Here is a 26,915-nt window from a genome sequence, read left to right on the forward strand (position 1 = left end):
AAAGCAAGTACTTAACTGAGAAGTTTATTTTAACATTGTCACGTAACACTCAAAGAATTGTAGTCAGTCTGGATACAATGCAAGTATTTAACTTAGAAACAAACTGAAACAAAGTATACTGTATTGGATAATGCAGGTATGTCATTCGTTAGAGGTTGGATTATTATTAGTTGTTCCTATAGCGCCAAACTTTCTTTATAGCTGCTTAGCAGAATGAATAAAATATTATTTTAACCAACTCTCATGCAGGATGGCTGTGTAATAATACAATCATAGTAGCGTTGTTGATAGTAATAACAAAATATATGAAAAATATAATTCAATGTCTATAAACCTGTATTAATTGAAGAGATGTAACCACTCCAGATGTTTCCGTCTAACAAAGATTACTCTTGAACCTTGTTCTTAAATAACAAATTGTTTACACCATTTACACATAAAAATTGTTATTTCCTTTTACACCATCGTATGGCCCAAGTCAACACATATTATAGAATCTCCAATTGTAGAGAGACTTGCAAGATGACCAAATTATTTTAACATTCACAATCGGTATGGATTTGCCTGTGCTAACCCTCAGTGCTATATACCACATGGCTATGACAGCTTTGTTTTCAACATACAAACATGGTTCAGAACAATTACATTTCAAGTAAAACTTTTGAAGCTGAAATATGAAAAGTTCTATTTTCTTACAAATCATGTTTCAAGTACAGCATCACACTATCTTCCCTGGTGCTGTTCAGCAAGTGGAAAAGGTTAACAAAGCATATACCACACTCACTGAATTACATTGACATTATGAATGGGCTTTTAAATGGGTCCAGCCCAAGAAAATCTATAACCTGTACAGATCCATATTAATGCACACACACACACACACACACACACACACACACACACAACACAACACAAGCACAAGTTAATACATCCATGCAATGAATGGCATTTGAAGAGCTAACAAAAGGCTGGTGACTACTATAAGCATCTAATGCATCTGACAAATCTCAGATAGAAAGGGATACTATTGCTTATGCTTAAAAAAGACCTGCACTCAAACTACTGTTGGACCGAAGGCGTTAAAAAAAAGTGCAAGATCCACCTGCACCAGCAACTGTCCATCTCTATACCAGTTGATTGGTTTACTGCATATGGGAACAACATGTTTTCAAAACAAGACACCTCCCACATCATGAATGCATATGAAGTCTGGAATACCACCACAATAGTATACTCATTCCCAGGCTATAGCTTCAGGAGGAAGGGTCTACTTTTGAGACAACACTTGCAAACATAGGCATTTATAATGCAGTCTGAAGCCATGTCAAGCACATTACCTCTCGGGTATTAGAAATACTAATTGTGATATGTTGTATTTGAGAGTTAGAATTCTGAACTACGGAGCAGGGGCATGTGTTGCTATTTTTTTCTGGTGGTTTAAAAACACAGTTTACAATCTAAACACCAATATCCTATGACCTCTGGTCACAACACTTGTTCAATACATGCCCTTTTCCTCATAACATAACTGATACCTATAGAGGCAAATATATGCATGCGTTAGTCCTTAGGCTTTCTATGGTAATGCAGATACAACCATTGAGCGATTCACGTAACATTTGAACAATGGAGACTTAAAACTTTGGCTTTCATTGAATCAACAAAAAATGTTGGAAAATGGAAAAAAACTAAAGTGCGTCTTTTTTCTTGATCAGTTTCTGAGAAATCTGTTCTGGTTGGGGGAAAATCTTCCATAAAGAGACAATTCTTTAAATGGCACCTTATTTCTCACCAGCATATATCACAGAGTTATGCTTGAGAACATGATTGAGAATGAGAATACAGGGTTTTTACCCCAAAATGAATGTCCTTCATTTGAAAAGGGTTTTGGACTTTGAGAAGCCATTATGGAATGGAAACCTTTCCCACAGCTCCTATTCAGAGTTGACTAGGTCCAACTATTATCAAAAGGTTTACACCGAGAACACAATAGTAAACAGGGGACGCATCATAATAACATAATAAAGGATAAACAGAGGGGGTCCACTCCACACAGAGAGAGGGAGGGGTGCACACATAAACAATAATGACTAGCTGCCTTGGGACAGCCTTTAAATATCTCAAAATTACTGATCAGACTTCATCCACTTCCCAACGTGTACAAATAGTCTTATGTTCACATACCGTACTGAGGTTTTCTCCCCATGCCAACCCATAGCACTGTAACATTTGTATAGTTCACAATCCAACTGCACTATTGACATGCATGATGAAAGCATCAGTTACAAGAGGTGACTATGTCTGTCTAGCTTAATGCACTTCTCAACAGTCATTATGATGACATCTCACTGAGCAACAGAGGTATTTTACCATTGACCTCCAAGACACAAGAGGGAGAAATCCAGCCCTTGCTCATTGTAGGTCAACTACATTAAGGCTTCATTTTTACACTGCAAGGTTTTCTTGATAGTATCACAGGCTGGGCCCACAGTGTGTGTTTATACACACATGTAGAGGTATACATGTATAGATTGTAAAAAATATACAGTATATATAATCTGCTCTAACTGCCAAATATGATGCCAAGAGGAAGGAGTATAACAATGATTTAAAAACTGTGGTGCCAGAAATGACCAGCCATTAGAGCCATTGGGCCACAATGTAACACTTCAAGGTGCTGCCTTTCAGTGGGGTTTATTTTTTTGGGACAGGGGGAGTCGGCTGCACATCTAAAAATGACTGAATTCATACCGTTTTTTCTGGGATGTTCCGTGCATATTCAAAAGGCATTTACATTACAGGAAGACATCTATACCCCGTGACCCTGTAAAAGGGACGGCAATCTCTTCTCTTTTACAAAAAGGAAAGGAACAAGAAGAATAAATACCCAGGGAAGATTTCTATTAGAAGAGAAAAGCACATCCAAAAGGTTAAAAAATTAAAAGAAATGGACAAAACATTACAGGCAAAAAAACAAATGTTTTAGACAAGGCAAGTTAGTTGGTAAGCTGCTGCAGGAAACAAATTCAGTAAAAAAACAAAATTCACTCTGGATTGTTAAGCGCTCAATAGGATAGTCGGACATCACCCATTAGTTCATGAGGTTTGGATGTTCCACTCACAGCTGGCTGGTGTGTCTGGCCGGGCAGGGCTGGCGGATGTCCTGCCTGGACTTAGTTAAGCGCGTGCTGGCGGATGGTGTGGAAAATCCAGTCCATCTTGGTGGTCCAGCCGCCATGGTGGGCGTCATTCATCTGCTTCATGAAGTAGTCCAGGGCCTCCTGCTCAGTCTTGTCCAGGGCCAGCGTTTTACGGATGTAGGCAATGTCATCGAAGGACTGCAGCTCGGGCATCCCGGAGCCCAGCATCATGGAGAACAGGTTGATGAAGAGGTTGGCATGCTGACGAATGGCCAAGTAGGCCTTATAACACATCTCCTGAAATCTGAGACAAACAGAATAGGAGAAGGGAAAAGGCATAAGAATCAGTATATACCATTCCCCTTGTTCCCTCAATTCTCTATAGCCTCAAAATAAGCCTTTGAAAGCATACATTTGGCCATTGAAATATATAGTCTCTGCTGGACATGGTCGATTTAGCAGTAGATAGCAGTACATTTGTTAAAGCAGAAGTAAGGGAGAGGGTCTGGAAAATTGGCAGACAGTAGCCTATCAGACACCCAGGGAGACAGAGCACACATTGTTATTTAATAGCTGCCTACTGTGTAGACACTAGCGGTCTGCCAACTCCACAACCTTTACATTCAAGCACTAGACAGACATCCACAGATGTGTCCTTTCACACAAGAAGGAGAAAACGAAGACGGCTACCTCTCAAACTCTCTGGTCTTAGTGCACTCCTGGGTCCCTTTGCTGATCACAATCAAGAAATCTTGAGTTAGGACAAACGGAACTCGCTCTCGCTTGTAGCCAAATTTCTTTTTCTTGTGATCCAGGAAATGGCCAAAATCTATGTGGAACAGCTGCAAAACATCCCAGATTAGCATAGAAAAGATAATACATAGCGTTTGCAAAAAAAGATGTATCAAGACAATATCTTGTTGATAACTCAGGTCCTACCTGCCCATCATCCTTCACCATTATGTTACTGTTGTGTCTGTCACCGATGCCTAGGATGAAGGTGGCCACGCAATACCCAGCACAGGATCGCGTAAACAAGTCAACGGCCAGGTCATACCTACAGACAGAGTTACAACGTCAAATCTGAGCCGTGAAATACTACGATTTACAATTTTCAAACCAAAGAAAATCGGGAAGGAAAGCGCCCACACAACATATCGTTTCCTCACATCTCTCCCTTATTCTTGTCTTTGAGCCACTGGTGTAGTGTTGAGCTGTTGAACTGTAGCGCCCCCTTCAGGCCACCTTTACACTGGATCTGCATGATGGTGTGAGAGCTCCGCACCACCTCGATCAGCCCCACACAGTCACCTAAAGACATGCAGCCATACGGCAACATCCTGAGGTCTAGACCCTGGTTCTGCCAAATGTTCTCCATGATTCTGATGATCTGAAGTGTTAGCATGTCCTGTCGCAGGTCTGAAACAAACAAGTCATATTCAGTGTTCCATGGCAGAATTTAAATACATTCCATCTATCCAAACTAATAGAGTACAACATTACAAGGTAAAACTATTATTTAGAAAGCAGTTTGACTATAAAACTTAACGCAGACTCACCGTCTCCGTTTTTGAATATGATCTCATTGTTCTGGAAGAGGAGCTCGGACATGATGTCAGGGTTTTCCCAGTTGAGCCACAGTGGCCTTTTGGCAGATGACATGATTCTGCACTCCTCAAGCCTGGGCATTTCACCATGAGGAATACATGCCAACAATGGGAGTCATCACAAGAGGCAAGCTACACAGGCAGCTACATTAGTTTTATTGATCAATTGCATGAAAAGTGTTAGAGTGCAAGTGGTCTGCACTGAGGGGCCCAGTGGCTGAGCACATTAGTTGACAATCGGTTTACGATAACATTTCACATTTTCATACATGAGCAGAACTTTATGATGGGGAACTAGAATGCTTACTACAGGTTACCTTCTCTCTCTTAGATCAAATGAATGTAACATTACCACTAGGGCCACTAAAGAGTGATTGCTGGCCTTTGTAGCCATTGAAACAGTGTCCCATCTACAGTTTCAATAGTGTCTTTTCAGGCATTGGGTGAGTAAGGCATAGGAGTGCCAGTGTGGTGTGCCCACCGTATGTTTCCCAGCTGGTGTGCAGGGTTGAGGGGGGAGGTGAAGTTCTGCAAGGCGTCCATGTAGTCTGGCCTCCTCATCTGCTCCACCAGAAACTTCATCTGCACCTGCAGGACCACACAGAGCAGGCTGTAATGAAGATAGAGCCTCCAAAGGAAATGTGAAGCCCGGTTCTCTCGAAATTAGGTAAACGGAGCCACTGATGTAAGTTTCGTAAGTGAAACAGAAACGTGGAACAGTAAGCTGAAACAGCAGAGATTCTCTAACAGATCATCATGTTGCACAATAAGCATGGGTGTATTGGAGAGAGAGGGAGTGCTGGGTTACCTTCTGAGTCTCGTCCTTCTTCTCCTGTTTGAGGATGTCGGTGAGGTTGATGAGTTTCTCCATGGCCTCCACTTGTCTGCTCAGGTGCTTCAGGTACATGCCACAGGCCCGGCAGTAGGACTCAAGCAGCAGGCCGAACCGCTGGCTCACTGTCTTATTGTGCATCTCAGACCTAGGGCACAGTGGACAGTGAAAGTGGATGAGTTAAAGGGCATTAGCACTCAGTCAGTCAACTCTGTGAAAGGAATGGAATTTACTCAGTAAAGTAACTCTAAGTCACTCACTTTAAGTGCCAGAAAAAGAAGTGTCCTATCCTTTGGTTAGTCAAGGCCTTTTTCAGCAGAAATCGTACCAGTGGGTTATCAAGGTACTGCTCGTATTTCAGAACCTGACAAGAGAGTATTACATTTACATTTTAGTCATTTTGCAGACGCTCTTATCCAGAGCGACTTACAGTTAGTGAGTGCATACATTTTCATACTGTATGGAGATGAGCCAGTAAATTATGACATTTTATATTTGACAACAGTCCAAACAATCAAAGAAATGTGAGAGGAAGTCAATCTCTGGACGCCAAAGCCAAATAAATCCTACCTGGACCAACTGAATGAGGTACTGAGAGAGTTTGTCATCGGTCAAATACTTCTCAAGGCACCGAACCGCAAAGTCACGGATCATTGGGTCTGGATAGTTACAATCCAGCAGCTCCATGGCTTGCTCTGGTTTTATTGCTGGCCAATCCTTCAGAAGGCAATACATCTAAGAGAAAGAAAAACAAGTCACTTCACCACAGCAGCAGTGCTGCAGCAGAAAATGATACAATTCCCACAAGAGTGCCCAGAAAAGTGTTTCAGGATATATTTATTATATTATTTATTTAAAAAAATCTCAGTAATTAAAAAACAAATATGTCACCTGTGCTACTTCATCTCTGGAGTTCCACTTCACAGCCAATAGGATCTTGGGCAGGATTTCAGGTATATTTACACAGTAGTGCCTGATGAGTAAGAGACAGTAGACATGTTAGTCAAGGCCTCTAGAAGTTTATGTATGGTGGTGACAGAGCTAGTTATGACTGTACCTGTGCCTCCAGAGGAAGTCCTTCTCCTGCTCTGTGATCTCAGAGAGGGGGTCTCGGTTGCACACCTGTCTCAGCTGCTCGTTATCACTGTCCGTTAAGGCGTGGTCTCGCGCCACTCTGTTACTCTGCAGGGAATCAGACATCACATCAGCAACCATATATGGAGTCATCATTTAGCACGGAAACCTTAGACAGTCTTAATAAATGGTTTGTAATGACTTGAGTTACAACTGTATGACAGATCAGGTCCATTTATATCCATGTATGCTATTACCTGGCCTGACTGGCAGTAGTTGAAGCCAAGCTCCCTGGATATGGTCCAGTTAGCATGTCCCTCCACGGTGGTCATGTCTGGGAACTTAACAGGACTGCTGAAGTAGTCAAACTCCAGCTCTAGACAGGGCGTTTCCTGTGTGTGGGAGAGAGACATTATACTGTAAACCCTGATGATAAGGATCACAGAAACATAGACTGGTCATGTTAACATGCTAACTAACATGTTTACCTTGTTGGGGTTGGAGCCTGTGACTCCGATGGGGTTGAGTAGGTCCTCCAGGCCGTGGGGTACAGGCCACAGGTTCAGAGCCATTTTACCAGAGACCAGGGTGTGAGTGTAGTCAAACAGGTTGACGTTCCCCCACGCCAGTGGACAGTGCTCCTGAGGAGAGGATCACGGTCAAAGGGTGGCTTCGGTTATTTACACACAAATTGTGAATGGCCATCCTTCCACAGACAATAGTGAATACAGGCTTGAGTGAATGTTATATGGGGTACTTGTGTAACTAACAACACAAACATCCTAATTGCCCCTTGGGGATTAAAAGTCGTATTGAATTGAAAATAATAGTAGGCAAGCAAACTCACTATGTTTTAGTTCAAGTTAATTGGCTTCAAGCTGTACAGTAGGTTGCTCACAAAGGACGGCCTTTAGAGGCATTTATCTCTAATTCATCATGGGCACGAAAACCCATCTCCCCGACCTTTAGGTGACATCACTCAGCCCAGGAGTCGGTTACAGTCTTCATGCCTAGGTTACACAGCCACGATCACTCCATGCCACAAGTCGATAAGTAATTCAACATCCACATAGAGGACACCTCGGGCCATTGAGGTAAGACCATTTAACACTGTTCTAGGCAGTGGGTATCATTTATATCATTAAAGGTCTGGGGTGTCCGATTAAATTGAATGCTTACCTCCTTCGCCCCTTTCCTGCCTTTCACAGAGCAGATGGAGAGACAGAGGCGGGCCGCCCGGGGGATGTCGGGAATGTACATGTCGTAGGTCAGCCACTCGTTCCACCTGGGAGACAAGCACAGCCACAGTGAATCACCTTGAACCCATTACAAGTGTTAATATCACAGATCTATACACACCCTCCTCCTCCATTACCATGGGATAAATAGTAACAATATGGTGATGTCTCTTGATGAGTGAGATACTGTCTGTGACACCATGTGTGTTGTGTGTCTGTGTACTACCTGGGATTAGAGCATGGCACACGCTGCGTGTTCACATTGTCACACATCTGCTCCCCTCCATGGTAGATGCCGGTTCGCACATAAATCTACATGGACAACAGGAAGAATAGACACAAAAACCCAGAAAACCACCAGCAGTAGCAGCATGACATTCACGCCAAGGAGTCTTACAGAAAAAATGAATTACTGAAAAGTGGCTATAAGAGGAGTTGAGGGCTAGCCAAGTATAGAAACAGAAAACAAATGAGAAAAAGGTGATCTAAAACAATAACCAATGGAGCACCTTATCTATATCCCGAATGTTCACATTGACGTATGTGGCACAGAGGACTCGTATCCGCAGGGTGCCGTTGATGGTCCACAGAGACTTGGTGGAGGACTCTCCGTTCATGTAGGGGGTGGCGGTGGAGATGCGCCTGGCGTAGGAGGGCATGGTGAAGTTGTCCATGGGTAACTGAGAGTAAAGGCTATCCTTCGCCATCAGCATGAGGTTGGGCATCCTGCCAAGCATGATGCAACTTCTCACATACTGAAAGGGAAAAGGAATAGGATTAAAATTAAGATACATGATTAAGCAATATAGACCCTAATCTGACCTATTGTTAGGCTTCAATGTGTGCACAGTAGGGCCCAACAAACCTTATATTGACTCAGGGGGCATTTCTCCAGGAGGTACTCGTCACAGCCACACACCTTGAGGATGTACTTGCCCTGGTACTCCTGCACACACATCTTGAGTTGTTCAGGGGACAACAGCATGCTCCTGGTCTTCTTCCTGATGGCCTCGGCTATCACCTGTTCTGGCACACAATCATGGTTGATCTTCAGGGTGTATTTCTGCTTGTCATTGTTGGGAGAGACAATAACCCAGATCACTACAATGATTTGACCTATAAAATAAGCAACAGAAAAGAGAATAATTAGAACATTACTCCACACAGGCTGAGAACAACCTTGAAATAGATTATCATGAAAAGGAATAAGGATAATTTTGTTTGTTGCTTATTAATGTGTCAGCCTATGGGTTGACAAAGTAGCAAAGATCAACAAAGTAGAAAAGGTAGTTGTTTGACACCCACTAAATTTGCCTTAGACATTTTGACATTACATTTCTTGATTTTTATTAATACAAGAATGCCTACCTTTGTCCAGTTTGCCATGGATGTGCTTTGGAAGTTCTTGTGTCGATTCAACGTTGGGGGGGTAAACATATAAAGCCCGACTATGGGGTCCATTGGCATCTCGGAGTTCTACTGAATCCTTACAGACGTTAAGAATATTCCTCCTGAAGTCCTGCACCTCAGGGTCCTTTACTAAGTCAAACTCACACACAGGCATACCAATTGCGAATCCTGAAACAAAAGAAACTCACTTACTGATACTGTATGTTTTAGAAGATATCTAAGATAAATTTAAGCCTGTTTTTACAGTTGTTTTACTCTTTACAAAGAGGAGGGTAGTAAGTAAGTCTTACCAATTTCTCGGTTCAGAATTTTCTCCTCTCGGTTGCCAACCGGTTCGATGACCTTCAGAAAAGGCTGAAAGAGCCTGAGATCACATAGTCTCCTAGTTTCATCGTAGAACTCCTCTCGTTCTGCCTCCTGCGTAACACTGACAAAGATGTAAGAGTTCTCCTCCTGTAGTAGGTGATGCAGGGGGTACTTCCTGGCCTCCTTGAACAGTTCATGTTTGATGGTGATGAGCGTGGCCTCACGGAGGCACTCGAGGATCAGGATCATCCCATTTGGCAACAAGCAGTCCACAAAGATCCTGGGGGGCATCAAATGGATGCCCCATAATTCACCAGAAGAAGGCCTAGGAGGCATTTATGTAGTCCTCACACACACAAAGTTAATAGAAAATAGTTCCTTATCTCCTGAAGTGGAAAAAAAGAGGAACAGTGCATTAGAATGATATGAAAACAAACATCATACAGTAGACTATATCCAGACCCACCTCTTGTTGTAGTGTGACTGTAGAGTTATTATAATTATTATTATAAATCATTAATAATAATAATAATTTGGTGGGAGCTTATATTCGTCCTATTTCACACATGTACAAGTGTGTATTAATACATGTGTGAGTTAGATTTTTTAAATTGCATATCCCACTCCACCCCCCCAGAAAGTCAAGTTATTTCTCCGCCACATACAGCGAGCGCCAATGACATTTGTGACCAAATAACAGAGTTCTCCCTTTCCCTGAGAGTGCAACAACATGTAGCCCTATGCTATACAAGGCATTTCACTTTTTCTGCTATCACTGTCTAACATCATCACTGTCACTAAACATGCAGCTAACAATAACAACTAGGAAAACAGTCGTGGTCTGTTCAATATGAAAGGCATCCAGTCTTGTCATCAGGATGTAAGGCAAATGAGGAAGCTTCAAACACAGGATGTGGAGAAAGGAAACACTCAACCTAGTTTATTTTAATACAGAAACATGTATGGCTGAGGATATAGACAGAACATATAGAAACTCAGTACCAAACTTTATTTACCCTATGTGGACTAATGAACAAAAAAAACAAAAAAAAGATTAATACTTGATTGACAAATTGACAAATCAATGTTGCTTCTTACCTTAAAAGAGCTGGTCTTAACTTGTGTTAAAACCCTCACCCTTCATGTTTCAGATCATCTGATCTCTAATGTTGTTGTTGTTGTTTTCTGCTGATTGGTAGGTAACCTCTCAGCACAGTGCCATTCTCTGAAGACAGAGAGAGAGGAAGCATGAGACTTGTTATCACAATAAGCCCAACAGTAAACCAAACTCTGTGATACAACCCCTTAACAAATGTAGTTAGCTAGCTCGAGCAAGAAAACCATGCAGCAAGGAGTGGGTGTGTGTAGTCAAAGGGGAGAAAAATAACACTCCAATCATTCATGTAGCAAATTTCACTAACGTCTACCCTGGTGTTGGTTTCATGATGAGACTGATATTCTTGTGTAACAAACAAATGTATAGCATACCGTTACTTACAGCTGTGTAGCAAGCTATAGTTAGTTAGCTTCCATCATTTCATTTTTGTTAGCTAGCTAACGTTAGCTAGATAACAGTACTGTTATTGCTATAGTTATATTAGGATCACGACTGTAATTACAGTATGACTATTAACCATACCAGCTAGCTAACGTTAGATCATATAGAAAAATAACGTTAACCTTAGCTCAGCTTTAACTTCAGTGTCCATATTGTCTGATTGTAAAACGTCTATTATTTTTAGTCATAGATATAGCTAATATAGAAATGTAGTGAATTGACACAGAAGAAAAACTCGTTAGGTAACGTTATAGCTGTCTTCTAGCTTGTTGGCATTCACAACACATTACATTTCTTGCTGACGTTCCAAATCATGATCTGTTTTGATATTAACTAGCCAACAACATAACGTTAGCTAACGATAGCTAGCCTCCTGTCGGTCTGGTTATGGTCAGCCATTTATCATTTACATTTAAATATATCTAGCTATTTTACTAAGAATGTAGCTATTATTAGCTAAATGAGAGAACGCTTACCAAGACATGTCTACGATAGGACCTCGTTGGCTAAAAGCTCGCGCTAGCTAGCTTCCAACACCTTCTCATGCTGGGTTCCAGCGGGTGTTCCAGTGGGTGTTCCGCGGCGCAAACTGAGTTCATTCGATCATGCAGCTCCAGGCTTCAGGCTACCCACGACTTGACAGCAGATTTCGCCATACCAACCCTGATGAATATTCTGTTTTATTTTCAAACAGTCTACGATTTTACCATAGCTATCAGTTGCAATGAAATTGCATTATCAAAAATAATAAACAAACGCATGTAGCCTACCAATCATGTTTGGTTCAGATGCATTAGCTTTAATTATATGACGGCCAGACAGTAAAACATTTACATTTGTTGCCAGCTGCGACAACCATGCACTGGTGGGATTTTTGTAGAAAATTGATTTACAGGAGTAGTTGTCCCGCGAGTTTTGATGGGTTTGACGAGAGTAGGCTACAACCTCAAACCACAATATATAAAATAGCTAATAAAATTATCTATTTTAATTATTTAAAAAAATAGATATGTTTTATTGCATGAACATTTGGTTTTGATAGAATTTTGCAGCTGCAAGTATGTGTTCAACTATATAAATATTATGATGATGAGCCATTGAAATGAATCATGCGGTCAAGCTACCCGACTCTCGGATTTGAATGATCAAGCTAGCCGCGCCTGAATCCCGGACTGAATTTGTGCGCCGCACTACTTTTACCATGAATGTCGAAATGCACACATCAAATAGGCTAGACTAGTCGAGTTCACAATTTTAGTGGATTATTGAAGACCAAGGCCCATACTACCTTTATACTGAGTATAAAGCATTGTCAGTATGGCATTTCAATGACACCAAAACGTCATTCAAATGTATCCTCCAGATCCAATGTGTTCCGTGATGTCATATGGGTAAATCTAGTGTAGTGGCGCATAAAAATTCGGCCGCGGATAGTTTGACCGTGGATTTCCGAGAGTCGCATTGCTTGAATGCAGTAAATGGACTGTACCAACAAGAGAAGATGACACCCACAAAGCATATTTTTCAAAGACTCACCTTTTCCCATATTTTTAAAATATGTTGTTACTAGTGTTTGGGGGTTTGATTATGATAGGCTTTAGGCTACTAAGATGTAGCCATTTTTTTTTTGCATAATGTATATCCCCACACCTCTGCTCTGCTCTTGACACTGAAAACACGCCCCTCATCTTCTCTGGTGAAAGCAAGGTAGGCTGCTTGTTTCTCAGCTGGTTAGAGGTTGGCCAGGATGCAATGATGGCGTTACATGTCAACAATAGAGATGCTTATTATCAGAGTGCCGATTATTACAGAAATTCGCAGCCTTTGAACTATGGGGATAGCAGTCATTATTTTGCCCGGTTACCAGGTAAGAAAAGGGTCTCATTCATTGCTGTCAGGGACCGTGACACTGCGAATTGATGGATGCATATTTGCAGCCTCAGTTACAGTGTAACAACCAGTGCAATTTGCTGATTGAAGGGGGTTTATCCAACCTGCATCTTGGTATTATAGGTTGTAGTAGGCTATACAGATATAAAACATATTTTGTTGAGGTTGAGCCTACTCATTGATTTGAAGAGATTCGACCAACAACAGTCATGTTGAAATTAGATCTGAAATCAGAGGTATAATAGGTTTCTGATCAATTCAACCTAAAAGATATGTGAACCAAAGTTAGTTGATTTGTTAGTAATATCCACAGCACCCTCTGTGCTTCTTTCAGGGAAGGTGTGATGCGGTGGACAGGTGTTTCATGTAACATCAACTCAAGTGATAATGGTCAGATCAGTGGGTGTAGAATTACATGATGGTCTGCTTGTTTAGAGGGATGACTATGGTCTTTTTTGACAGTCTCTGTTCCCAACTCTTGAAATGGAATTCTGTCTACTCTTGTAATGGCACAAGCTCCCTGACACAACATGCGGGGGGGTGTGATGGAAGCGTGGAGTGATGGAAGTGGGGAGAACAGGCCCTGGCTCAGGTGGCTGAGGTCCTTGATGATCTTCTTGGCTGTCCTGGAGGGCAGGCAGTGTGCACCCAATGGTGCGTTCGGCTGAGCGTACCACCCTCTGTAGTGCCTTGTGGTCAGTGGCGGTGGAGTTGCCGTACCAGGCTGTGATGCAGCCCGACAGTATGCTCTCGATGATGCTCCTTTAGAACACTGTGTAGGCCCTCGGGGACAGGCCAAATTTCTTCAGCCTCCTGGTGCCTTCTTCACCACAGTGTCTGTGTGGTTTGACCATTTCAGCTCCTCTGAGATGTGTATGCCGAGAAACTTGACGCGGTTGCCTGCGTCCGTTGATGAGGATGGGTGCATGCCCAGCCTGGTTCCTCCTGAAGTCCACAATCAGCTCCTCTGTTTTGCTGACATTTAGGGAGAGGTTGTTTACCTGGTACCACACCGTCAGAGTGCCTACCTCCTCTCTGTAGGCCGTCTCATCGTTGTTGGTAATCAGGCCTACTACTGTCGTGTCGTCTGCGAACTTGATGATGGAGTTGATGGTGATAATAATTATGATGAATAACAGCTTGGGTCTGGACTTGAGTTTACCTTGTTATCCAGCAATGTTGTCTTAAGTTGTTAAACCTGTTATAGATGGCATACTCTCTCTGTTGTAATCAGATAAAATGGCAATGTCCACTGAAATAGGTTGAGATATCTATACATGCTTAATAAGCAACCTCATTGTGTGCTTTACCCTGACTTCCTGTAGCTTTATTGGTAAAAATATATATATTGATAGATTGATAATTTAGTGTTTTCTATTGATAGCCTCCAAGCTGCTCCCCCCCACTAATCTTAGCCTGTATCCAGGGTCCCCAATTACATTCAGCCCATATGCCTCTCTATTTATGTGTGGGAATACTTGGGAACAGATTTCCTAAATTTAAATCACTTTGAGCTCATTTCCTGGTGATTTTACAATATTTTATGTCTGAGAACAAGTATATACAATATATATATATATATTTTCTCAGAAAACTTGGGGGGCCAAATAAAATAAATTTGGCCCGCGGGCCGCCTATTGGGGAACCATGCGTATAGTCTAATTATCAACCATCCCTCTCTTGATCTGGCAATAATGAGTCCTTTCAGATGGCTAGCTGTCAATAGCCTAACTGCTATGTTGCCATTTCTAACTAGGCTAACTAATGGGTACATATTTAAGCCTCAATTAATCTGTTTTATCTGCATGACTGAGTGTCTCTATCTTGTGTCCCTGCAAGACATTGAACATTGCAGAATAAGAGGACTGTAATTCTCATATTAAAATATGAAGTCTTTATGAGTTCCCTTCAAGCTTTCTCCATTCAAAGACTAGTCATGCACATTCCAGTGCATGAGGCATACACTCTTCCCGCCATAATTGATGTGGCAGAGGAACATAGTGTAAAATACATGAAATAACTATAAGTATGTGAAGGGCTATTCAACTTTTGAAGGTTCTTTGTTATTTTTTTGTTCTGCACACATACCAAATGCCAAATGATAGAATTAGAACCCTCCACTTTAAGACCCTAGAATACCTTTCCTTAAGCTACTTTTCTCTAACTCAGAGACCCAAGGCCATCCCTCTTGATACATGGCCAATGACTACTCATTAATTTTCCAAGGACTTGCATTTTACGTGAAATCCCAGTGTTAAGCCTCAGGAGGAGTGTTATGTACCCAAGATGAGAAAAGAGGACTTCGACTCTGACCTTGGGCTATGACAATGTAGGTTCCTGGGACTATTTTGGGGATTAGGCTATATTCTCCAATGAACATGTGACTCAGGTTTGTCTCCTCATTACTCTGCAAGAGGAAATAAAGCAGTTATACAGTATCCTGTGCTTCAAGGCTAAGCAGATTAGCGTTTGTTTTTCTACTTTATTGCAAGACCCAGAGAAAATATTTAGAAAGTAAGCAATTTCCTTGAATTATTTTATTCACACTCATTTTGGAGCATTTTCAGTTGTTTAGGCTACATTATGACATTTATCAGAATAACATTGATGCACACGTTGTGGGCCTAGAATTGCCGGAGCATCCTTTAGTTTGTTGTTATCAGAAAGTTCCATTTCAAGCATGCCATTCACTTGGGGCCACTGCATGGCTGCTGGAATCCAAAACATCCCACACTCTTATTTTAGGTCTGTGAATCATTGTTGTTGGGTCTCCAATCTGAGTTGATACAGTGGAAACATCAGACAGGATCGCAGCTGCTGACCCAACCCCCACTTCAACCCTTATATGCAGAAAAAATGTGGCCACACATGAGTGCCTGAAATGTACCCAGTCAAGTAGGCAATGGTCTGTTTGAATCAGCGGCAGATCAAGAAATGCTTGAGGAACTTATTGTCGCAAGGAGCTGAGCTGTGAAACCCACTATTGTTTTATTTGTTAGTGTCTGTTTCCCCAGGGAGAAATGAACACAGTTGATGACTATAGTTCTTGCTTCCTCCTAATGTTATATAACCGTTACATGCCTATCCATGTATTTAAAGTATATGATTCATTCTAATGCTTTGCAATCATTGCATTTGCCCTCAGGACCAGAGTCTATGCTGAAGCCTTCACTGAGCCTATTTGGCCAGCAACAGCCACTGTTCCAGCCAATGCCTCCTACACATACCCTTGGACCCCCTCCACAGACCCTTGGACCCCCTCCACAGACCCTTGGACCCCCTCCACAGACCCTCGGACCCCCTCCACAGACCCTCGGACCCCCTCCACCAGTGGTAGTGACCCCGGACCCCCTCCGTTTACCCCTCTCCAGTCCTCTGTCTGCCAAACTTCCCACTCACCTCCAGCTGGTGCAGGGGCCCCCCTGCCCTGTCCCACCTCTCACTGCCCAGTCGACCCTCAGCAGCAGGCCCCAGGAGGAAGATGCTCAGATCGGGGGCACAGACCAGGACGCTACCTTGGAGGAGCTGTGTAAGCCTCTGTACTGCAAACTGTGCAACGTCACCCTCAACTCTGCTCAGCAGGCACAGGCACACTACCAGGTGAGCTGGTTTACTGTACATGTAGCTTGTAGCCTAATCTCATCCACCAGCAGGCTCTCTCTGTCTATATGTGGTAGCAATTGAGCCTGGGGACAAGCTTACTTGTAGGCCTACCCCAACACATATGTTATGATGGCAGCAAATGCTTCTCATCATGCATCAACTACATTGTGTCAAACATGAAATGTCAATGTTTGTTTATTTGGCATATCAGCCATCACTGGTATCCCCTCATGAATGTAAGTGGAAAATGTAATCCCTAACAGTTGCGTACACTGATGATGGTGATGATGCTCATTATTCGCAATATGACACTATGGCGATGACAGTGCAATGAGTGGACTGAATTGAATCATGCGTCTCTTATCCAGGGAAAAAACCACAGTAAGAAGCTGAGAAATTTCTATGCAGGCAGCCAGCAGCCGCCTGCCATCAGGATTCCGGAAGTAATAGAGCCAGTTTCCCAGCAACCCCTCACAACTCCACCAACTGACAGTGCAACTCCCAAACAGGTAAAGCTTGGCGTTGGCACACAATGAATGTGTTATTGTTCAGGAAACTATAATACTGAATGAACAAGTCCAAGTTCTTTGAATTTTCAGCACATTCACTGTTTGGATCTCTGTTGTTGATCTGGAGAACTGCAATCAAATAGAATCGGCTCATAAGAAACAACATGATGGTTTGTAGAAAACTGTCAGCACTGTATGTTTTAACTCTTTTGATATGTAGCTTTGAACTGGCAGGAGTATCATTTAGGCTGGTGAAAAAAGAACCCTTTTTAAAAACTCACTCTTTATTTTTTGTTCAGCCGGTGTCATTCATGGGTGCCAGCAGGGTGATCTTAGCCACGGAGAACGACTACTGCAAGCTGTGTGACGCCTCGTTCAGCTCCCCTGCCGTGGCTCAGGCGCACTACCAGGGCAAGAACCATGCCAAGAGACTGCGGCTGGCTGAGGCCCAGCAGAGCAGCAGCATCCTGTGAGTCTGTGGTGTCACTACTGCCTCCCCACCCAACACCAGGAAGACAAACAACAGATGCAACACGCACATGGCTAATAAAACCATATTCAAACATAGAAATCCTGCCCATTCAGCCATGGCCTGTTTTATGAAATTTAAACCAGATATGTTTCAATGCTTCCGTTTAAAGAGAAAATGACATGTGATAGATGCATTCCATTATTTTGTCCATCAAAGTAACTATTATTGTTAGGTTGGCTGTTTGATTGTTAGATTAAAAACTGAATATGGGAGACTTCGCTCTCAGTAACGTGATCCATACATTTTTCAGAGAGTCGACTGAGTGTGTCCAGAGGCGTCCGAGGAAAGAGGGGAGCGAGTACAGGTTGATCAAGAACCGTAGGACCCCACAGGTGCCTCTTGCCATGCCAGGTACAGTACACTGAACCAAAGACATACTGGTAATAAAGTATGACCAAACAGCAAATAACTTTACAGGGGAAAACGTGTTGTAATTCCACAATTTTTTTGTAAAGATCAGATGTAAGTAAAGTAAGTAAGCCTTGGACAAGTAAGACTTGACCGAGCCAGAACGGCCCATAAAGATCAGATGTATACTGAGAATGTATACTGTACTGTATGTTTGAGAGCAGAGGTGGTTGGCCATTTCCTTTTTATTGATACCAATGAAGCCTTTGACAGGTAGTGAATGAGACCAGACAGCCAGCAGGTGGAGGCTATTGTTTTCTGCTCCATGTTCATAGCAGCAGCGAACAGCCGTCTCTCATCACCACCTTTGCAGGGGAAATGCTGTGTAAGAAAGTTAAGGGGGTGGCCGAGGCTGAGGCTGGTCAGTCAGTGTGAACTCACTAAGCACAGGCCCGGCGCCAGGGCTTTGGATATGTAAACTGATACAGCAACCCACGTCAGCTCTGCTGCCCCACAGACGTCACACAGCCTGCTCAGGTGGCGGGAGTCCATTAGACAGACCCTTCACTGTCTATTGTCCAGCCCAGTATCCACTTCCAATCCCCCACTCCACATATCTTCCACTGTGGCCTGCTCCCTCTGGATGAATCATAGGACACAACTGCACCCCTTCCCCTCCCTTCCCTTGCCTCTCCTCAGGGCTCAGAGACTTTGCTGATTTAATCATGTCCTTTATGGACAATTCCAGAAATAGAGCTGTGTAAAACTCTCTCAGAGAGAAAATGTGGTTTGTCTGTCGGAGTTACTCTGCAAAGGCCTGTGATGGTTGCCTCCAGACATACACGTAGATACAGCAAAGCATTTATTCTCTATCCAACATACATCTCCCTTCTCCTAATAGAGCACCACAGTGGATGTGTCATAATACCCCAAAAACCTAGTTGTCAAACAGGGAAATGGTTCCAATCGTTTTTCCACCATTCATTTTTCCCATAGGGAATTTTAGAAACACTTAAAATAAGGGCTGTGTTTTGTGTAGGTTTACCCTGGCGTGACGTTTTGATAACCATGTAAATCTCTCTCGGACAAGGTGACATTTATCAATATATTCGGCTCTATTTACTCTCAGATTCGAAGTGGCTAATTAGCATCAAAGTAGACATCATGTAAAACTACAAATCCCTGCAAGCTCCTGCACGTCATCTCTAGCTGATACCTTTGCTAACAGGTATTGTGTCAATTTAAAACTTGCACAAGACAGTTCACAGAATTTAAAGAAATGCAGCCTATTTATTAATTAATACATTTAACTAACATTAGATAGTTCATCCAGAGATTCTTACCTTTGCCTCAATTTGGCATTCTCGTCCAGGTCATCATGGCATTTGTAGTTCTTTATGATAGCCATCTTAGCAGCTAATTATCATTTCATTTTTGGGGGGTAAATACAGGAAAATATATTGATAAAAGTTACCTTGTCCTTGAGAGATTTACACGTTATCAAAATGTCACGCCAGGGTAAGCCTACACGAAACACAGCTCTTATTTTAAGTGTTTCTAAAATCCCCTATGAGAAAAATGAATGGTGGAAAAATGAATAAAACCATTTCCTTGTTTGACCGCTAGGTTTTATGGGTGTTATGACTCATACTGTGGTACTCTATGAGGGACACATTTGTATTTCTTCTTGTAACATTCATATGGCCATGGCAGTGGAAAGCTCCTCCTATTTATGCGCAGCCAGCCTTGCATCCCCTGTAGCACCTGGCATCCATCTGCCACTCCCATCTTCTGGTACTGTGTTCACTGGTGAGCAGCAGCTCAACACTCAGTCCCTCACTCACTCCCCATCATTTTAATGAGGTTATCCTCTCCTCTGATGGTTTGTGTCCCAGGCCCCTACTACAACCCCCGGCCCAGGCAGAGGATCCCCAGGGACCTGGCCATGTGTGTGACACCCAGCGGCCAGTTCTACTGCTCCATGTGCAACTCTGGGGCCAGCGAGGAGGCCGACTTTCGCCTTCACCTGGAGAGCAAGCAGCACAAGAGCAAGGTGTCGGAGCAGCGCTACCGCAGCGAGATGGAGAATCTGGGCTACACTTAGGAGGGCAGCGCCACAGCACGGGGGAGGAGAGGGGATGCAGGGTGGGGCAGGGGCAGGGGGGAGGGGGGAGACAACGACTATCTTCATCATGCACTGTACGCTAGATGCCAGTAGAATGGGTAGAGACTATGTTCTGCAGCAAACTAAAATGTGTGGAAGAGGAGGGTACATTTATGTAGATGATATACATAAACCACTCTTCTGCTCTTTTCCTTAATGTGTGTAAGTTATTGATCTTCTGTTCCTGTTTTTGTTTGTTAATGTACTGTATGTATTTGAAGGACATTTCTGGAAAACTTTTAAGGTGTGCACAGAATGTCCACCTGCTGGTACAATTGTGGATGTTTCACTCTTGGTTGATTCTGTATGCCTGTACTGACCTGAGCCTGTGTGTGATTACCATGCATTTTGCACCTCAGATGAAACCAGGGATTTGTCCATATTTCACGCTGAATTTTACCCATAGTAGGCCTACATGAAGAACCCACCATTGGTTTTCTTTCACCGGTTTAAACCTTGTTATGACTAGGGCCGGGGACGATACCAGTATCGCGATACTTGTTAACAGCTTGGCAAGGAAACAAAACATGAAGTGGATTAAACTTCTTTAGGAAAACAGCCCTAATGTTGGAAACAAACATCATTATGTTGTCATCCAGAGTCACATTTATTTATTTCCAAGCTATAACACATAATATTTTACATACGGCAGGTTTTTAAAGGACCAAAGCGTTTGGTCTGCTTTGTTTTTTCATGTTTGCCACAGAAAAAATACCGCTATACTGGTACTGTCACAGCCCTAGTTATTACCTGAGTTTGAGTAGCTGGACATTGCTAGACTATATATACAAAAGTATGTGGACACCCCTTCAAATTAGTGGATTCGGCTATTTCAGCCACACCCATTGCTGACAGGTGTATAAAATCGAGCACACAGCCATGCAATCTCCATAGAAAAAATTGGGGCTGTTTATCATGGTTCGGGCTAGGCCCCTTAGTTCCAGTTAAGGGAAATCTTATCACTACAGCATACAATGACGTTCTAGACGATTCTGTGCTTCCAACTTTGTGGCAACAGTTTGGGGAAGGCCCTTTTTTGTTTCAGCATGACAAGGCTCCCGTGCACAAAGCGAGGTCCATACAGAAATGGTTTGTCGAGATCGATGTGGAAGAACTTGACTGGCCTGCACAGAGCCCTGACCTCAACCACATCGAACACCTTTGGGATGAATTGGAACGCCGACTGCGAGCCAGGCCTAATCGCCGAACATCCTTGCCCGACCTCATTAATACTCTTGTGGCTGAATGGAAGCAAATCCCCTCAGCAATGCTCCAACATCTAGTGGAAAGCCTTCCCAGAATAGTGGAAGCTGTTATAGCAGCAAAGGGGGGACCAACTCCATATTGATGCCCATGATTTTTATATGAGATGTTCGATGAGCAGGTGTCCACATACTTTTGGTTGTGTAGTGCATGTGTAGTAGAGGAAAGCAAAGTTCTATTCCAGACTTCTACTAGACCATGAGCCAGTTTCCCAAAAGCATATTGTTGTCTATAGTTTATAGAGAACTACGGGGATGTGACTATAGTAGGATCCTATGGTTCTAACGAACTTAGCCTTAAGATGCTTTTGGGAAACCGGGCCCAGGTGAATGTACTGTGATTGCGATGACAATTATTTCCCCCAGCAGGCTTTGCACAAACAAACTATGGATATTTTTTCAATTTACAAAATCGGACTGACTGTTCCCTTTCCTTATGCATGTTTACATGGGTTTGGTACGATCCCAAGCATCCTGAGCATCCCAGTAAACTCAGCCTGTTGTGCTGGTCCCTTATTATTCTTGGATGCTGTAAAAGCCAGCTGCTGTAAGCTCCTGACTTCCCTATGGGAGGTCTGCTCTCCGAGAGCAGAGTACCTCAGGAGAATACAGAGCAGGACTATTTTTAATTGGGTGGCTTAGGGTTATTTCCACAAGGCCTCTACTCTCTCATTTAGAGCAAAGGGAGTTTAGGCTTTTATACAAGCCCAATTTGTTCAGAGGAGAACCACAACCAAAGCTTGAGTTCATATTCCTGTATATCTGCCCCTTAAAGGGGCAATCAGCAGTTGCTACGTCAATTTTTAGACTTATATATAATGATATGTACCCATTGGTTCTTGAAGAATATAACTTAGCTTCATGAGCTTAGTTTAACGGTCGTATTCCATCAGAACCCAAAATATAAGCTTGTTTTACTCCAATGTTGGTAAACAACGTAAATGTAAACAAACACTGTTTAGCCTCAAAACATTGTTGAAACTATAATTTTGATATCATGGATGGTCAGTCCTTTACATCCATGAATTTGAGAGTGATTACATTTCTTTAGCCCCATTCCTCAGTGTTTTACCGAAACAGTGGCAGGGAAAACACTTTGTTATTGTTTCAACACCTTTAACAATCCAATGCATGTGTACAAATATATCGAGGCATTCATTGTTGGGTTCGTTTTTAATTCACTCTGGGCCTCTGATGATTTGCTTTTCTGTATCATAAATACCCTTGTAAACTATTTTAATATAGCCTTTTTTGTTGCTCTTGAACATTAGTTTCTTTGTTTTAATTTAAGTTTATTTGTATTATTATTATATATATTTTTTAAATGGTTTATATGATTTATATCGTTTTCTATTTATGAGTGTTTGTTTTTACAGACAATTATCTGGATAAAAATATACTATTATATAATGTAGTTGAGCTTCATGTGCAACATCACTTTATTTGTACACAAATTATTATGTTATAATATTTCACTGTATAAATGATGTTTGTGAAATTTACATTTGTGCATGATATTATTAGAATATAAATATATTTAATTATTCTGAATATCCTACTAATGGGAGTGGAGGAACTAGGCCAGTTTGCCAGAGACGGGACCATTATATTGGACACAAAGTACTGTATGGGAATGAGTCACAAGCATTGCACTTGTTGTTATAGAGGAGATGGTGGAGTTTTATACTGATTTGCTTTGATTCATGTTATTTGTTGAAGTTCTATTGATGCGTCTCGATCTGATTTGAATCAAATGTTTACAGAGAGTGGTCTAAAGGGAAGTCGATCACATTTAATGTTGGATCCATCCAGGACCCGCTCTAGCCCGCTCTAGGGGCCCTAAGCCAGATTTGGTTGACACCCCCCCCACCCACCTCATGCTAAAACATTTTAGTGGCCCCCCTCTTGAGGGTGGAGAAAAAAAGTGTTAAAGTTGATTTCCTGCTATTCTACACATTTTGCCATGGGGTGTAAAGAAAATGTTGCAGTTTTAAGGCAAGTTTTCTGCAATTCTACTCATTTTGCCATGGGGCAGAGCTACTTTAAATCAGTTTGACAGCTAATTTCATGCAATTCTACCCCTTTTGCCATGGGGTGGAGAGAATGTTTTGCTGTTTTAAAGCTAATTTCCTGCAATTCTACACATTTTGCAATGACTTGTGCCATGTTAATATATATATCTCAGTGATAATGACTAACAAAATCAATGGGGGCTCCTTGGAGGTCAGGGCCCCTGGGCACGTGCCCTGCGTCCCGGTCGGTATTCGGCCATGATTACTACAAGTTTAGATAGCTGGCTAGACTAACTACCAATGTAAAAACTGTTAGCTAACATCTCTATTTGAGTGACTGACATAAAAAGAGAAACACTGCTGATGCACAACCACATTTCTAAATTGCACCTGGTTTATTCTACTATTCTTACTCTTCAAATCAAATTTCACATGCTTCGTAAACAACAGTGAAATACTTACGGGTCCTTTTCCAACAATGCAGAATAATCTTCTTCCAGTAATCTTAAATCCACTTTTTTCAAACGCTGCTTTAATACATATTCAGTGCCTCTGAACATGACTTTTGTGAGGGACTGCAGCCAGGGCTGTGTAATTAAATGGGCTGCATTGATCATGTTACACATGAAGTGATCTACTTCATCTGGTTCATCGCTCAGTTTAACCACCCAGAGCAAGGAAGCCTTTTCTGTTTGGAACTAGCACAGCAGCTGAATTAACCACTTTCATAATGATACCTTTGAAGTCATAATATTATGCTAGTTTGCAATTATGTAACATGCCACTTAAAATGGGAGTGTGTATCTCACAAAGAAAACTTCATGGAAGTTCCTCAGAGTATACATCGTGGGTCTGAGTGCAATTCATTAGTCCAATGTGAGTTGTCATATCTCATTCGATGCCCTATTTCTGTTTTAGTAAGTGGAGTTGTGTTTGACTGCTGCTACACATCCATCCATGCTAGGCTGTGCAGGCTGTGTTGGCTGTGCAGGCTATGCTAGTAGCTGTAGCTGTGCAGGCTGTGCTCTATCCTCTGTGGCGTAAGGCAGGAGCCATTCCTTGCTGGGCGTAGTGTAGTGCTGCAGCAGCACATCTGTTTGCCGCTCTATCAGGAAGTGGTGACCCAGGCATCGGAACTTACCACAGGGAGATCCACACAGGCACAACAAACACTCTCCAAATGGGGCTCTGTGTACTCAGGCCATTATGGATATCCTCCTCTCCTCCACTAAGATATCATTGTCAGCTACGTATGGCTGGCTCTGAGTTTGGCTCTCTATCTGCTGTTCAGAAATATAATCTCTCTAAGATAGAAGGTTTTATAAATGTCAGAGGAAGTAAACTATATATAGAGATAATGGAAGAAAATAAGGGTTAGCTGCAGTGCCTTTCGAATGCCACGCAATCTCACATCATGGCTGCCTTGGGCACAAACATGATTCTCAAGAACAATCAACTTCATTTCCATTGGAGGCAGAAATATTGCTGCTGGTGCAATATGGCAAATGGGTGATCCTAAGGCACCAATTCATTTGGATTGACTTCCCTTTAGAGAAAATAATTGTATAACGTCTTGAATGTATGTATATTTGAAGAATAACAGAATGACAACAGTTGTTTTAGAAACTATTGGAACACTTATTTTAGTCACTGTATAATATTGGCTAACTATTTAATAAAACAAATGTTATACTTGTTATTTGCATGGATTTATTTAGTTGAGAGACTTGGTGGGGGATTGGGAGTTGCATTGGGGAGTGTGTGTGAGAGAATGTGTGTATGGGCACATTGTATGACAGGGTCACCTGACAAACTTGTGTTCCCCATTAATATGGTGGTCTACAGAGTGTGCCCTGCAGACATGATTACTGTTCTAATACTTAGCCGTGAGAAATTAAAGCATCTCTCTGGTGAAATGTTGAACTTGGTTAGAGGCCAAAATATGTGCCTCAAATATCTTGCTGTTTTTTACCCCCTCTACTGATCATATAATGTATGGCAAAGGTTATGTTTTCTGAATGGATGATTGAAAGGAGTGCAGAATTATTTTATGGGAGACATTGTTTTCTAAATGTTTGTGTAGTTCTAAAATATGGTGAATCTGTTTTTTGGGATTGTAATGGTAATTGATGATTTACCTAGCAACTACTTTGCTCTATTCTGATTGGTCAGATGTTTGTTACTTGTTGAAAGAGAAAAGGAAGTAGTTGAGTTAATGCATGGCTGCTCTAACTGTGGTCAGTTCATTATAAAATCTGAAAAAGAATAATCGTCCAGTGTTTGTCTACATAGAGAGTCATCCATCCACCATCTAAAGATCCCTCAAACTACAGGACCTGCTGTCCCAGGAAGTCAGGTTGGAGCAAGCTTTTGTCATGATCTCCATGGGCTATGTGTATAATTTCATCATCTGCTTGTGGATTTATATTGGCAAATAGCCTACTCATAATGGGAAACCACTGATGAATCACTCCTGAACGATAGATAACTTCAGTTTCAGATACCCAGATTTTCCAGGCGACCTCCTAGTTATGTATATGATTCTCTCTTGTTGAAAAATTGCAGATTTGTTTTTGAACATTACTTTTGAAGTCTCCTGAGAGTTGAACTTTTTCTTGAAGGGAGAGTAAATGACAGAGCATGAGGGTACTCGGCCTGGTGCCAGCTGGATTAAAGCCCTGATAGAGTTTAGCATATTTTCCTACTGAAGCAAAGGGTGACCTCAGGAACCTGACAAAGAGGCACAAAATGGACCAGAGATGTTTCATATCTACTGTCTGGGGAAAATACTTATGATTTTACAACAAACTGAAAGTTGCCAGTTGGGGAATGACCATAGATTGTTGGGGGAATGAGGAGGGAAGAGCAAGGATGCCTATTGAGATATTGTCAGGGCAACATAAAAAGGAAATACATCAATGTAATTTCTTTATCAGATATTAGAACTACTGTCCTAAATGCATGGGCAGGATTCACAACCAAAATACGTCCAGTATTATTTTAGATATGGATAAGCAATCTAGCTATGTGAATTGTTACGTAAGAAGTATAGCTGACTCCTATCTGGACAGCAGAGGGTGCCAGATTGTCACATTGAGCACCATGGAGGCCTCATGATGCACCTGATGAGTCCTTTGTAAGAGGGGGCCATCACTAGTCTACACTGACAACCGGACAATACAATCCTCTCGAGTGGTCTAAGGCACTGCATCGCAGTGCTAGCTGTGCCACTAGAGATCCTGGTACGAATCCAGGCTCTGTCGCAGCCGGCCGCGACCGGGAGACCCATGGGGCGGCGCACAAGTCGTCCAAGGTAGGGATGTAGCTCAGTTGGTAGAGCATGGCGTTTGATGTAAATGTAATGCAACAGCAGGCATTTGTATACATAGTCACAGACCTGCAAACAGCTGCCGGTGATACGTGTGACCTC

General features: G+C 42.2%; 2 protein-coding genes across 3 annotated transcripts; one reads left to right on the plus strand and one right to left on the minus strand.

Moving 5' to 3' along the window:
* Positions 1 to 8: 8 nt before the first annotated feature.
* LOC121533376 (phosphatidylinositol 4,5-bisphosphate 3-kinase catalytic subunit alpha isoform) lies at positions 9 to 12,013 on the minus strand. Of its 2 annotated transcripts, XM_041839259.2 has the most exons (21): positions 11,642 to 12,013; positions 10,706 to 10,832; positions 9,592 to 9,993; positions 9,260 to 9,469; positions 8,757 to 9,007; positions 8,401 to 8,646; positions 8,118 to 8,203; positions 7,833 to 7,938; positions 7,142 to 7,294; positions 6,911 to 7,045; positions 6,637 to 6,761; positions 6,471 to 6,552; positions 6,150 to 6,314; positions 5,840 to 5,943; positions 5,556 to 5,727; positions 5,229 to 5,335; positions 4,700 to 4,821; positions 4,310 to 4,559; positions 4,080 to 4,197; positions 3,831 to 3,982; positions 9 to 3,444 (listed from the first exon to the last, which is right to left on the minus strand). In XM_041839259.2, the coding sequence occupies exons 3-21, from the start codon at positions 9,941 to 9,943 to the stop codon at positions 3,174 to 3,176; spliced, it is 3,207 nt and encodes a 1,068-aa protein (XP_041695193.2). In that variant the 5' UTR covers positions 9,944 to 9,993; positions 10,706 to 10,832; positions 11,642 to 12,013; the 3' UTR covers positions 9 to 3,173. The 2 variants fall into 2 exon arrangements, with proteins under 2 accessions (XP_041695193.2, XP_041695194.2); XM_041839260.2 differs by lacking the exons at positions 9,592 to 9,993; positions 10,706 to 10,832; positions 11,642 to 12,013 and having other exon boundaries at positions 8,757 to 8,912; positions 9,260 to 9,448.
* An 870-nt stretch (positions 12,014 to 12,883) lies between these two features.
* zmat3 (zinc finger, matrin-type 3) lies at positions 12,884 to 20,168 on the plus strand. The gene is made up of 6 exons (XM_041838468.1): positions 12,884 to 13,032; positions 16,201 to 16,655; positions 17,027 to 17,167; positions 17,467 to 17,636; positions 17,950 to 18,050; positions 19,943 to 20,168. Exons 1-6 carry the CDS (start codon positions 12,918 to 12,920, stop codon positions 20,149 to 20,151), a joined length of 1,191 nt encoding a protein of 396 aa, XP_041694402.1. The 5' UTR covers positions 12,884 to 12,917; the 3' UTR covers positions 20,152 to 20,168.
* Positions 20,169 to 26,915: the final 6,747 nt, after the last annotated feature.

This window comes from Coregonus clupeaformis, chromosome 20 (genome assembly GCF_020615455.1).
Source record: "Coregonus clupeaformis isolate EN_2021a chromosome 20, ASM2061545v1, whole genome shotgun sequence".
NCBI classification, from domain to species: domain Eukaryota; kingdom Metazoa; phylum Chordata; class Actinopteri; order Salmoniformes; family Salmonidae; genus Coregonus; species Coregonus clupeaformis.

Excerpts from the sequence above, each read along its gene's own strand:
- LOC121533376 (XM_041839259.2), bottom strand. The coding sequence starts at position 9,943 with ATGCCTCCTAGGCCTTCTTCTGGTGAATTATGGGGCATCCATTTGATG. Across the intron at positions 9,470-9,591 it reads AATTCTGAACCGAGAAATTG|GATTCGCAATTGGTATGCCT; the intron begins GTAAGACTTACT and ends CTTTTGTTTCAG. Across the intron at positions 7,295-7,832 it reads GCAGGAAAGGGGCGAAGGAG|GAGCACTGTCCACTGGCGTG; the intron begins GTAAGCATTCAA and ends TCCTCTCCTCAG.
- zmat3 (XM_041838468.1), top strand. The coding sequence starts at position 12,918 with ATGATGGCGTTACATGTCAACAATAGAGATGCTTATTATCAGAGTGCC. Across the intron at positions 13,033-16,200 it reads TTATTTTGCCCGGTTACCAG|GACCAGAGTCTATGCTGAAG; the intron begins GTAAGAAAAGGG and ends ATTTGCCCTCAG. Across the intron at positions 18,051-19,942 it reads GGTGCCTCTTGCCATGCCAG|GCCCCTACTACAACCCCCGG; the intron begins GTACAGTACACT and ends TTTGTGTCCCAG.